Below are 12,734 nucleotides of genomic sequence, written 5' to 3'. Positions count from 1 at the left end.
TGCCTGAAAGAAAAGCTAACCCCCTCCACCCCTACAACCCCTCCAAAGAGGCGCGCAAAAAAAAAGAATGACCAAACATGGGTAAAAGTGTTGGTTACATGGGCGTAGAGGCGTCTAGGCATTACAAGGGGGGTTTCTCTGTGCGTGCTAAGTGGAATGCGATTGACAATAGTTGTAGAACAACTTGGCTAACACAGTTTGTATTACTATTGGTTTAGTGGTAGTGATTAAAAGGTGAGATAACCGCTGAGATAATCGATAACTTTGTTTAATAAATTTTTACATAAACTTGTTTATGAGTTGCCATGATTAGTGATAGAGATAAGGTAGTTATTGTTATTATTACATTGTTATTATTACATTGTTATTATTACATTCAAAACTCCAATCCCTTTTCCCATTAGTACTTCCCTTTACGACGCCCTTGTCTTTGCTCCCCACTGGACTGCGCCCACAGTTTTCCAGTTGTCCAGTTCTCGGCGGTGTGTTGTGGGCAATCAAAGCAATTGCTGAACCCCAACTACCAACTACCAACTCACAACTACCAACTCCCAATCCCATTGCGATTCCCAATCCCATCGCGATTCCCAATCCCAATTGCAAGTGTCGCTGACCAAGGAGCAGAATGAAGCAACTGAAGCGATGAGATGACAACGGGCAAGCTGCTGGGAGAAGCTCAAGATGGATTCTGGATTGGATTCTATGGACAGGGAAGGAACACAAATAATGAGCTGTGTAACCCTTTTGGTCCAGCCGGGGGGGAGGAAAAGGGCCCAGAAGCTAAGAGGCGGCAAAAAGGAAAATTAATTAAGGCAACGAAGGGCCGAACGATTGAGGCGTCGCACTCGACGTTGTCCACACTAGCACTGAGAGAAAGTTGGTCACATTAGAACAATGGAAATGATTTTAATTTAAAATATTTGAATTTTTTTTAAATTTTACTATTCCAAGCTTTAGAATTTGAATTTTTGATTAATTTTTCATATTTTATTTTTTTTGTAAAAATTAAAACCTTTTTTTTTCTCTCAGTGAACTTGAAAACTGGCCGTCCCCGTTGAAGTCCAAGCTGATGGCGTTGTCGGGTGGGTTGTTTGATTTCTGCACGACCTTCGTTCGAGGCTATCGCGAGTCTCACATCTCAGGCTCCTTCAATCTCAGGCCTAATAAATCTTCAGCTCAATCTCGGGCCACGCCTCGGACTTTGGTCTTTAGTTTTCTGGCCCCCCCAAACCAACTCTTCCACCTCCTCCTTACCATTCTTCTTCTTATTGGCTTCTGTTCTACTCTAATTTTTATGCATGACAAGACCGACAAAACTCTTATGACCAAAATGCTCAGCCCACTTCAGCCCCTCAATCGGCATTTTCATTCCCAGAAGCTCTTCTTCAGCTTTTTGTTGAATTTTTCATGCATTTCATTCTCTCTCTCTCTATCTCTTAGGGGGCGGCAAAGTTTTCATTAAAATTTGATTAAAAATAAATTATTGGTTATTAAAAATGATTAGTTTTGGCCAGATTGATGTGCTGGGCCTGAACTTGCTATGCTTGGGGCAGGGAGTTTCTTCAGAGGGGGAGTTGAATCTCCTTTAAATTCAGACAGAAGCAATAATGAAACTGTTAATGTGCTTGCAAAATTAATGAAGCTCTGCGGAAGTTGGCAGCAAGTTGAGCAAGATAAGCGAGGGGCGTTTGATGTTATCTAGCGGGGGAGGGTGGTTAGCTACATCACGCTGGCTCCCTCTGACGGAAAAGTCTTTTGGCAAGAAAGGTCCAAGGGGGAGAGAAGGTTTTGCCAGATAATTGAAAATTTATTTCGACCCTAATGTTGCGGACAAGAAAGGTCGGCTTAATTATGCATAACTTTTAAGTTTGATTAAAAGATTGCTGTTTTGTGTTTTTTTTTTTTTTTTTGGGGGGCAAAAATGTAAAGAAGAATGTCAGGAATCTCAGGAAAATATTTCAGTTAACTTTTCCATATTTTAATTAAGTTTTAAATAACATTAATATCAACTTTTAAAAGTGATTTATATATTTTTTTAAGATTTTTTAACAATTAAAAGTTTATGAACTTCACCAGCATATTAACTTTTCATTTTCCCAATAAAACAAAATCTTTTCAGCCTGAAAAACATTTTCCAAAATGACAAATAAAAACCTCGCTTATCTTCTTAACCTGAACCTGAACAACCTCCAGTCTAGTGACAATTGCCAAAGTGCAGTTAATCAGCGAGCTTTTCCCGTTGTCAGGTGGTGGGCTGGTTTTACCTTTTGACAGCTTGACAGTTTGGCCCCAAAAGTGAGTGTATAACAGTTACGTAGCTCCCCTGACCACTTCTACGCCATCTTGGCTGACTGACGTCAAAAAGCCAAACTCCAGCGACGACGCCGAATTGCACTTGAAATGGCCGCGTCAAAATGTCGCTCAAAAAAGATGGTAGGGAGATGGCTAGAGCGGGAATAACTGCAAAGGCAACGGCAACGGCAACTGCAACTGAAGCTGCATTAAGGCAGAAGAGTGAGAAAGACAGCTGATAGACAACTGCAGATGCAGATGCAGATGCAGATGGAAAGATGAAAAGATGGAAAGATGGCAGAGGTGCTGATAAAGATACTAAAAGCAAACACAGAGGGAAAAGTATCTGAAAGATCAGCATTAAGATTGAAAATTTGTTACCTAAAGAGGGTTTCCTCATACTTCTCTATAGAATCTAGAGATTCGAGATTCTAGTTAGAGAAACCTTTTTCTTAATCACTTTTGTTAACCTTTTTTCTTACAGTACACCCAGGATAGCTTGCCAGATCTTAAAGGAGGGAAAACAAATGGAGCAGGCCAAGCCTGGGATTGGGTAATTTTTCACAACACCACCAAAAAATAAAGAGAAAAATCTGCGAAAAATAAGGAAAGCGGCGAGAAACTTTGTACGCACAGCGTTGTACAACGATTTGTTATCTCTGAATTTGTATCTAAAACGTTGCAGTTAACGGTACACTCAGACAGAGGCCACGCACCAACTACAACTTGTCTTTTTAGCAGTTTTTGCCAAAGTGTTGCCAAAAACATATTTTTTTTTTTGGGGCAGCAAAAACACTTTGGCAATAAGGCCAAAACTATGTCATGCACTGCAGTCTGCTAAAAACGTATCTAAATTTGCAAATCAACAGAGCAGCGCCTTCAGGCATCCAGACAGATGACTTCCTAAACAGGATCTTCTTAAAAAGAAGGGGGAATCTTAGCCCTATTACCCTACCATAACCATGACCGTGGTCTGCCCATCCTCATCATCCGTGTGAAAGGGAGGAGGTCCCTCTCAACTGGCTCTTGCATCTGGCCATTAAAAATGATTTATAAGCGGCATTGTAAAAATAAAAAACAGATACGTTTGCATATATATAAATCCAGTCAGTATTCATAAGCCAAGTTTGCTGACTCTGCTGCTGCTGCTGCTTTATTGATGTTAATTTATGTATGTTTCACTTGGCTTTCTTGCCACGCATGTCTTTGCAACTTTAGAGAGCTGCAAAGTTGATTTACAGCTGCAGTTTGGGTTGGGTTTGAAGTTTGGTATTGGGATTGGAACTATGGTTTCAGATTGGGTTGGGTTTGGGTTTTTGGTTTTGGGTTTTTGGTTAGTCTCAAGTCTAGAGTCTAGGTGGGTAGTCGCTTAATTGGTCGCCACCTAACCATCTAGCCACATGTTGCGCCATTTGTGTGCCATGAAGTTTCGATTTCAACTTCTTTGGCCTGGCCTGGCCTGGGTGGGTAATGCGAAACGCACTTTCAAAAAGTAAAAATAAATATTTTATGATTTATTTGAATTGGGCGTCTTAATGGACGGCTTTGTAGGGGCCCATAAATGGCCTATTGATAAAGTTGTGTGAATTATTTTCCATAATTTAGCTGAACTAAAATGCATTCATCTATTGTTAATGGGTTTTATCTTAATGTTTTTGCATTTCTTGATGATTTAATGACTTTAATTATGAGTTTAAATCATAGAATTTAATGGTGGCCCATTTAGCGTTTGCTTTTTGAACTGTCAATAATTTAGGCTTTGCAATATCAAATGTAATTATAAATATATTAAATATTTAGTAGACAGTTTGCGGTTTACGAAATGGTTTAAGTTTACGGTTGAAGAAAATTGGAAAATGCAAATCTTATGTGGGCCACCCTAAAAAAAGCTTCAAAATTTATGAATTAAAAGTTTAAATCTCAATAAATCATTACAGCTATCAAAAGTTAATCAAATTACCCAACATATATATTCCACATTCCATTCTAAATCATTTTTAAAACTAAAAAACTTGTAAATAATATCCCCTTGACAAGGCAAAGTGATCCCATCAGGCAATTTATCTAGACCAACAGCCATTCCAATATGACTAATGGACCGTCAAGATCATTCGAGATCTCTCTTCGGCTCACCAATTTGCAGCTCACACTCAGAAGGGGGCCTTCTATATACATATATATATCTTTCTTTATATTCCATATACAATAATAAGTTTTTGAGCTGCCAGTGAGCTTATCTTTTATGTAAATTTATGAACCAGTCTGCTGGGACCACCACTCAAAAAAGTTGACTGGCAATAATTATGATTTCTTCAAGTGTCCACAAACTACGAAACATATATATATATATATATATAGTATTTGGATATATATTTCTTATATATATATTTTCCACAAGTCATGGCAAGAGATGTCTATTGACAGGCCAGCCAGCCAGCCAGCCCAGCCACACAGAGACACTTGACGGGCAGCTTGAGTGGCTTTTTGAGAAACCAGTCTCGAGTGCGTTAGAATACCAGGCTCAAGTGGGCAGTGAAGGAGTGTTGGGAAATGATGAAGGAGGGAGGGAGGGGGAATGTATATGACCAGGGATCAGGAGAAGCTTCGGTTTTATGCCAACGCATCCATTGCTTAGAGATTTCCCATTGGCAAAGCGCCGTACTTGAGATGCCGGCAGTCTGCGAAATGGATTTGAAATCCAAACCGAAACCGAGATTCCTGGTTGGCTTTTAGGAAGGCAATGGTATGGATAGCAACACGTGGAGGAACTACTAATAATGTTAGATAAAACAGATTTCCATGAAAATCTATAAGAAATATATAGAAAATTTTGTTCCAAAATAACTCTTTTTCATACCCAACTTCATAGCTATCACTTTTTCCCCAGAATGCCATCCCCATCCAAACCCTTTTCCTTTACAAGAAAATCCCCTGAAGCTTTCCTAATAAAATCTCTGATTAAACTTATATAGTTAATAGTAGCAAAGGCAGTTTTCCATTTTGAATTAAAGTTAAATCAACTTTATGGCATAATTATAGAGGAAGCAGAAAGACCTTCTGCGGGTCCAATTGCACTTTAAACTAATTCATAAATCTGACCGTAGTGGAGACCTCAAGAGCAGGCCTAATTGCCTACATTTGTGGTCCCATGTGGCCATGCGGCCGGCCGTGTACGATGTCAAGTGAGTGCCGGCTAAGAGGAATTCGAGTGCAAATCGATGTTGGTAATCTGGCCAGTAAATACTATATATATATAAATATTTAGTGCCCTCTGCTGGTTGTGTGTTTATCGTGTTTAATTATGGCAAATTAGCCGGAGTAGTGCCATAAATCAAAGCGGGTCTCTAGGGGGAGGTAGCTGGGCAAGCAGTGAGTTCCACTCATTTTGGGCACACAGGGGTTAATCAACGATGAACGGATGAAATTTGCATACCTAAAATGAGAAGAGTTTTGGAAAGTAAAAGGTTAAAATTGGCTGATTTTTGAAGATTTATTTATTTTTTTTATTTATTTATCTAAGGCTAACAATTAGTTAAAACTAAGAACTAAGCTATGGTGGTGATTGGATCAGGATTATTAAGGAATAAGGATCTTTGCTTTGGGAGGGTTGGCATAGAATGGGAGTTACAGAATTTTAGGATTAGGTCTATGGTACTGGGATATCTATAGTTTCGTTTTTGGGGTTTTGTGACAGTTTTTAGGGGGGTGTCCTTAGATTGCGAGAGGGTTTTGGAGAGCTTGCCGGAAGGATACAGGCTTTAAATTCTGACAATTATTCAGTATTTTCATCATTAGAAAGTCAAAAACGGTCAGAATATAGAATGTCATACCTTGTTTATGATTTTCAAAAAATGTGAAAACCGGTCTGGCCCGATTTGAGGCTGGAATTTTCAGTATTTTGTCTATAACAAAGCCAATAATGGTCGGAAAATGGAATGTTATATCTCGTTGAGCTTGTTTTTCAATCTATATTCAAAATATTGAAGTGCCATTCAAATCTGAAGAAAAAAATATTTTTTCAATTTTTCATAAAAATGATGATGGTACCCCTTACAAAAAAGTGAAATTTCAGAAAAATTTGAATAACCGAAAATCATCTTCATACCCAGATAGAAAGTTTTCTGGGGTCGTTAGCTGCAAAAAAACGGATTCCCTTTGTTTGTGGCTCTAAATTTGACAAAGCTATAAGCATAAGACGGGGGGGAAATATTAATATTTAAATAAAATTAAGAAAGTACATTTTATCTACGAATTTAAATTTTTTTGAAGCTTTATTACTAGCTAGCTTATTTTTATAATAAAAAGTATTTTTTTCAGTTTTAAAATTGTATTTTTTAACTATCCTTTTTCATCAACTTTTACCCTTTATACTTTAAGTTAAACTTCTGTAGGCTAAAAAAAAATCCTTTTCTTTACTTTTCATAAAGTAACTTTTAAGCTTTTTCAATTTCCCTGCCACCACACTTTATTTTTAAATGCGAAAATCCTTCTCGATTTTTCCGTGGTCACAAAAGAAAACCCCAGAATCAGCCATGTGAGGGATTAAAGTTGGGTAGAACAACAACAACAACAACGACACAGCTTCTGAAGGCTGTAAACAAAAACAAAAAACAGAAAAATGCAGCAAGCCAAATTTGCTTGACATTTACAACCTGACCGGGGCCAGAGTTGGCCCAAACTCGCATCGCGCTGATGTACTCAGACCCCGAGCTGTGCCATTTAAAGTGTTTATAAGGTATTTACTTTTATTGTTTTTATGCTTAACGATTTTTTAAGTGGACTTGCAGAGGAACAAGAAAAACGTAGAACAGCAGCCGAACGAGACTTGTATGCAAAGTGCCCTGAACTCCAACTTTAGGTTTCGTTTTTTATTTCTTGTTAGTTGGCTTGGCATTTCTTGTGACTCTTCTTGGTCGAGTTAACAAGAAGGCGGCATAGTTAAAGCTGCAGCTGAAGCCACAAAAGTCCTCAGAAGGGGGCAATTTAAATGACCAAAACCAGAAAACCAAAAACTGAAAAGAATACGGCCCAGGCCGGCGCATTCCTCTTGGCAAGCAGCAGATTTATGTGTCCTTTGTTCTGGCGATTACAATGCTCTCTCGCATAGCCGCAACAAATTTTCCCTTTCAATCGTCTTACTATACCATTCCACCGTCCTGGCAATATTTCAATTAATTCGTGGAAAATTCCCTCACAAAGAAATATCATTAATGGGCGGCTTTTGTAGGGACTTTTGGCAGCCGCCAGACGGCTGGCTAGCTGGCTAGGCTGGCTGGGCTGGCTTGCTGGTTATGGAAAATTAATGAGCTGTGATATAGGTCTAGATATTTTTGTGGTTTGTTTTTTGAAAAGTGAAATATGAAATATTACAATATATATTTTTTGGATTTTTTGTATAAGGTGGCCCACGAAATATTTGCATTTTAAAATCGCTATAAAAATATAAATATTTTCCAATTTTCTTCCAGCGTAAACTTAACAATTTCGTAAACCGAAAATCTACTAAATATCTGAAAATGACTTTCAAAATGTTAAAAAAAGTCCAAATTATCAATAGTTCAAAAAGCAAAAACTACATGGGCCACCCTGTCTATTTTTAATCTAATAATTAAGCAATTTCTACATAATTTTCCCTTTAAAAAAATCCTCAAAATTTAACTTCAATATGAACTTCTTACAGGGTACTTTGTAGTCCTAATACTTCCTTAAATTTTCAAAAAGTCATTCCAATCTCTGTGCAATTTTCCCTGGCATTAAGCACTTTCGATGTCATCATTTCCCTGGCCTTTAACTCTTACCTCCCACTCCCCACTCCCCCTCTCCACCTCTAGCCTTTTTTTACCATTTTAATTAGTTGACGCATTTTCACTTTTTATCATTTCATGATTCATCTTAATTTATGTGAACCGAAAGAGCAACAGCAACAGCAACAGCAGAAGAGAATTGTAAATTATGCAAGTAAAGTTGGCAGCCAGGTGAGGCCCTCCGACTTTGCAGCTTAACTTTTATTTCCACCAACACAGAAGTGGCAAAAAACAGTAACAAAAAGAAGAGAAAAAGAAGAGAGAAACGTGAAAAGAAAATTATTTAATTATGTGTATAAAGTTCCACTTGTCATCCTGTCAGAGGCGTCGTGCTGTAATTTGACATTCGAAATTAATTATAACCGAAAAAAAAAGAGCAGAAAATCTGTTCTTGAGGTTAAAGTTTGGCAAATTTTCCGGGCAATAAGAAAAATGGAATGAAATTTAATTTCTCCATTAAACCAGAGACTGATAATCTGCAAATAAAGACGAGGGTAGACAGTTTTTGTCCCTCCAAAAGGACCAACTGATGACCCCTTGTTAACGCACTAATCTACCAGATTTTTATTTTTTATTTTCCTTTTTTGCCTTTTGCATATTTTTTGTTTTTTTTTTTTACCAGCTGGACACAAAAGCTTAAGGAGGCGCTCAGAAATATATATCCCATGTCAACATTAATTAGGGTCCAACATTATACCCATCTAATGCAGGGCCTTAATGTCCTGGGGTCCAAATAAACATATGACTCTAAAACTGCACAGTTTGGGAAGCTCAGCAATTAAGTTGTTTGCCATTCGAAATATTCTTTTTGGCAATAAAAAGAGAGAGAAAAAAGGGTTAAATAAGCTTTGCTTTGACAACATTTTGTTGGTAATTAGCTGTTAGGGAGGATCTATCTTTGTTAATTATTCTCTCAAAAACTTTCTAAGAGGTTTAAAATTAAGAATTCAGGAAAATCAGTTTAGAAATAATAAGCTTTCTATGAATTACTAAAATATAAACAAACAATTTCACTTTATTACCTATTCATTTAACCTTTCTAAGTCTTTCTAACTAGAAACTTTACTTTAGACTTAGGCAAATTTAAGCCAAGTCAGAAAAGTAAACATCTTAATAATAATAATGGAAAGACAATTTTTGTTCATTCCACATCAGCTTCTTCGAACTTATCGCCCCCATTCTCTTCTGGCCCATTCATAATTTAAGCCGATTTAAAAACTGGCGCCAGTTAAGTTCCAACGTGGGCGTGTATATAGGCAAAACTGAGTGGGCGTGGCATGGGCTTGCATCATAGAGCTAACAAACACAATAGAGAAAAAAGATAAAGAGCTTTAGATGCGACACAGCTTTTTGAGCCAAACTGGACAGATGAAGATAGGTTTTTACACAGAAAGAAAATATGTCTTAAAGATTTTGACTTTAATAAGTTATTTTTTAAATATAAATATTACATAAATTTAACACTTTCATCAGTAAAAACAGCAAAAATAGTCTTTAAATGCCAAAAAATATCGAAAAATTATTCCGAAAAAAAAATCCCTTTAAAATTTCCCTTTCAGTGTTTCCGTTTTAAAGAGCAGCCCCTCCACTCTATATAGAGGGAAATTTTATCCGATTATTACATTTGAATGAATGTTTTGACATCACGAGGAAATCTGTTTTTCTTTTACACAAAAAAAAAATAAGCAAAGTTATTGGCATAAAGAAAAGCCAAGTGATTAGGCCAGAGAAGGAAGTTGACCGAACTTGAGTGTGATTTTCCATTCGCAGATGGTTCCGTTCCCATGGTTAGAAAAGATATAACTTTTTGTTCACACATCGGCCAGAGATAGGAAGTGGAGAGAGCATAGTCAGCTAAGTAACCATAAATAATGCCAAGAGCAACAATCGAATCGAAGGCAGCTGAAACTAAACCAGACAATGGCAAAGCTTTTTTTTTTTTTGGCCATTACCGTTGGATGTCGTCTCTGGCTTCTGCCCACTTTTCTTCGCCAATTTGATATATGGCAAGGCATTGATTTTGCCTATATAAGAATATGCGATATAATGTCCAATTAAATTCTAAAAAAAAAAAGAGAGAAAAGAGAGAGAAAAGAGGCTAAAAACAAGAAGCAAACATCGATGGCAGTTAGGACTACCAAACTGGGTCTCCTCATAAATTTATACAATTTTATGCCTCCTCCGCTTGCTTTTTTTTTTTTTTTTTATTTATTTTATTGTATAAAAAAGGCGCTTGGCCTGACTTCTGCATAAAACTTTTCGCCTCTTTGGCTTTATGGCTTCTCAGTTGTTGTTGCTGTTTTTGCTGCTGCTGCTGCCTCTTTATAGTATTTTTTTTTTCTTATTTTCCTCCACAATCTGCTGCCTCTTGCCATATATAGTACCAATCGTCGAGGTTGAGGGCATAAATCTTGACTTAAGGCGCCATAGATCATTACTTGGCCCTAACTAAATCGTATGGGAGACCTGAACCTGGCTGAACCCAAAGTAGAAGGAAGGTTAGATAATTCCCTTTGTGCTCTCTGAAGCGGATTATTAAATATTAAACTTTATTTGAAACGACGCTTCCTTTTCGGCCAAAAGGTCGAAAATGACAGCGGCTGATAGGAGATGTTCATTTTATGGTTGACTTTCAACGGCAATTTTCGAACTGACACGTGTTTTTTATTAAACTGTTCAAAGTGAAAGAGGGTCGGGAAGTTTGAGATTCTTGGAAGCCATATAAATCAAAATGTTTGTGAGGAGTTTTGGCATATAATTAGTGCTGTAATGTGTATTAGGTAATAGAGTAAAGTTGGGGGTCCTCTACGTCTATGCTCTGAGTGCTAATTTGTTTTTGTAAATGCTCGGCGCATATGAGCTGGCTCGTCCTTAAGCTTTAAGCAGTCGCAGTGGTAATTCTGTTTTATGTTTTCTTCTTTCCGTCTCATTCCGTTGCTAACTGTAATATATTTTGTTCTTGTTTCTTCCTTGATCATCCTCGAGCACTTGCACTGGAACTCTTTCCTTATGACTTCTGTTTCTGCTTTAGAATTTATTTCGCAGGGGAATTTAAAAACTGTTTCTCTTTCTCTCAGTGCACAGTTGGAAACCAACACAAAAGCGTCACTAAATATGTGCACGCTTTCTTGTTTTTGTGTTAGTAAATGCTCTGCCGTAAGACGAATTTGAGCACCTCTGCTTTTCTGTTTGCACTTTGGTGTTTATTTCGCAGTGGACCATCGACATTGGCGGATAAGCAAAATGAGTGAAGAATTAGTTAGCAAAACAGAAACTTTTTTCTCTCTCTCAGTGTACAGTTACAAACCAACACGAAAGTGTCACTGAATATGTGCACGCTTCTTTATATTTGTGTTAGTAAATGCTCTGCCGTAAGATGATTTTGAGCCTACTGAGAGTAAAGCAATCTTTTTTGAATTTAAGTAGAAAAATTTACAAATTAAGCAGTTAAAGGCGTTTATCCTAAAGTAAATTCGAAGAATTTTAATAGTTCTTTTTGGAAACAAAACGAAACCAAGTCTAACTTAGTAAAAAACTACAAAAATTTGTAGTTTCCTGTAAACACCACTACTTTATTAATAGAATTACAAAATTCATTTGAAAAAACAAAGTCTTTTTCCAGGGCTCAAGAAAACTTTTCTAATATTCACGCCCCAGTAGAAAAAGAGTTATACCTTCGCACATTTACACACACACACCCATACATCATATCATAGAGACCCACAAAAAGCGTGTAAGCTTGTCAGCAAACTTTCCGCACCCACTGTTCATAAATCTGTGCCCTCTCTCTCTCTCTGCTTCTGCATCCCTCACTATGCCTGTCTCTTTCGGTTTTTGCATATTTCGTTTACCTCGGGCCAAGTCAAATATTCAACGACGTCTGCTACGTACATCGAGGCAATTAAAAAGTTCTGCACAAGTTTAATCAACAAATTTCCCACACTGCCATGGTAAAAACTAAGTGAAAAAAGCGCGTGCGTGGCCTTTTCCTTTTCGTAAGCCCTGTCTCTTTCATTTGAGTGCCATCTATCTCGCTCTGTTCTCATGTTCTTGCATTTCATTTCACACATGAGCAATTCCAAGAGAGAGAGCAAAAGTTGAACATGTTGATTGGCGGTGGATATTGCTTAGCAACTTTGTTGCAAGTTCCGAGGGCTGCCAACATGGCCAACAAATTTACAATTCGTCAAAAGTCAACGTGAGTGGAAAAAAAAAATGCAAGGGAATTAATTGGGGGGCAGCTCAATGCAGTGAGCGAAAATTCATTTTGAGATCGTTTTGAGGCATCTTTAAGGTCTGCTACATCTCAATGAGGGATGTGGTTGAAGTTGCAACTTGATTTTTGCATATTTTTCTAAAGAAAAGTGAAATCAAAATATCAAAATAAAGTAAAGCAAATATCATATTTTCTGAAAAGTCAAACATTTTTTCCCGTGTAACCAAGTTTTAAGTTTTTAATAAACTTCTTTGATTATCATAATTTTCGCCGCATGTATGTTAAGAAGCTGCGGCATAGAAGAAAATTGCTGGAAATTAATTTGCATCGGGCGCATGCGCGACTTGTCTGCAAGAACTGAATGTTGAGTGTTGTAGTTGCATGATATGCCTGCCGCTCCTTCCTTTCCATGCCACCATCTT

At 37.4% G+C, this 12,734-nt stretch overlaps 1 protein-coding gene across 2 annotated transcripts in view; it reads right to left on the bottom strand.

Annotated features, from left to right (window-relative positions):
* Positions 1-12,734, bottom strand: part of LOC108105972 (frizzled) — a 105,352-nt gene that overhangs the window by 17,580 nt on the left and 75,038 nt on the right. The window contains exon 5 of one of the 2 annotated variants that reach the window (XM_017212778.2): positions 5,343-5,725. The exons of the other annotated variant lie outside the window; for it this stretch is intronic. Coding sequence (XP_017068267.1) covers positions 5,697-5,725 — 29 coding nt within the window. The 3' untranslated portion in view covers positions 5,343-5,696. Of the gene's footprint in view, positions 1-5,342; positions 5,726-12,734 lie in introns of those variants that run through there. 2 annotated transcript variants of the gene reach the window in all.

The sequence above is a fragment of the Drosophila eugracilis genome, unplaced genomic scaffold (genome assembly GCF_018153835.1).
Source record: "Drosophila eugracilis isolate 14026-0451.02 unplaced genomic scaffold, ASM1815383v1 contig_2154, whole genome shotgun sequence".
NCBI lineage: Eukaryota > Metazoa > Arthropoda > Insecta > Diptera > Drosophilidae > Drosophila > Drosophila eugracilis.
Note: the sequence above shows the minus strand (reverse complement) of the source record. Positions and strands in the feature narration are given on the sequence as shown.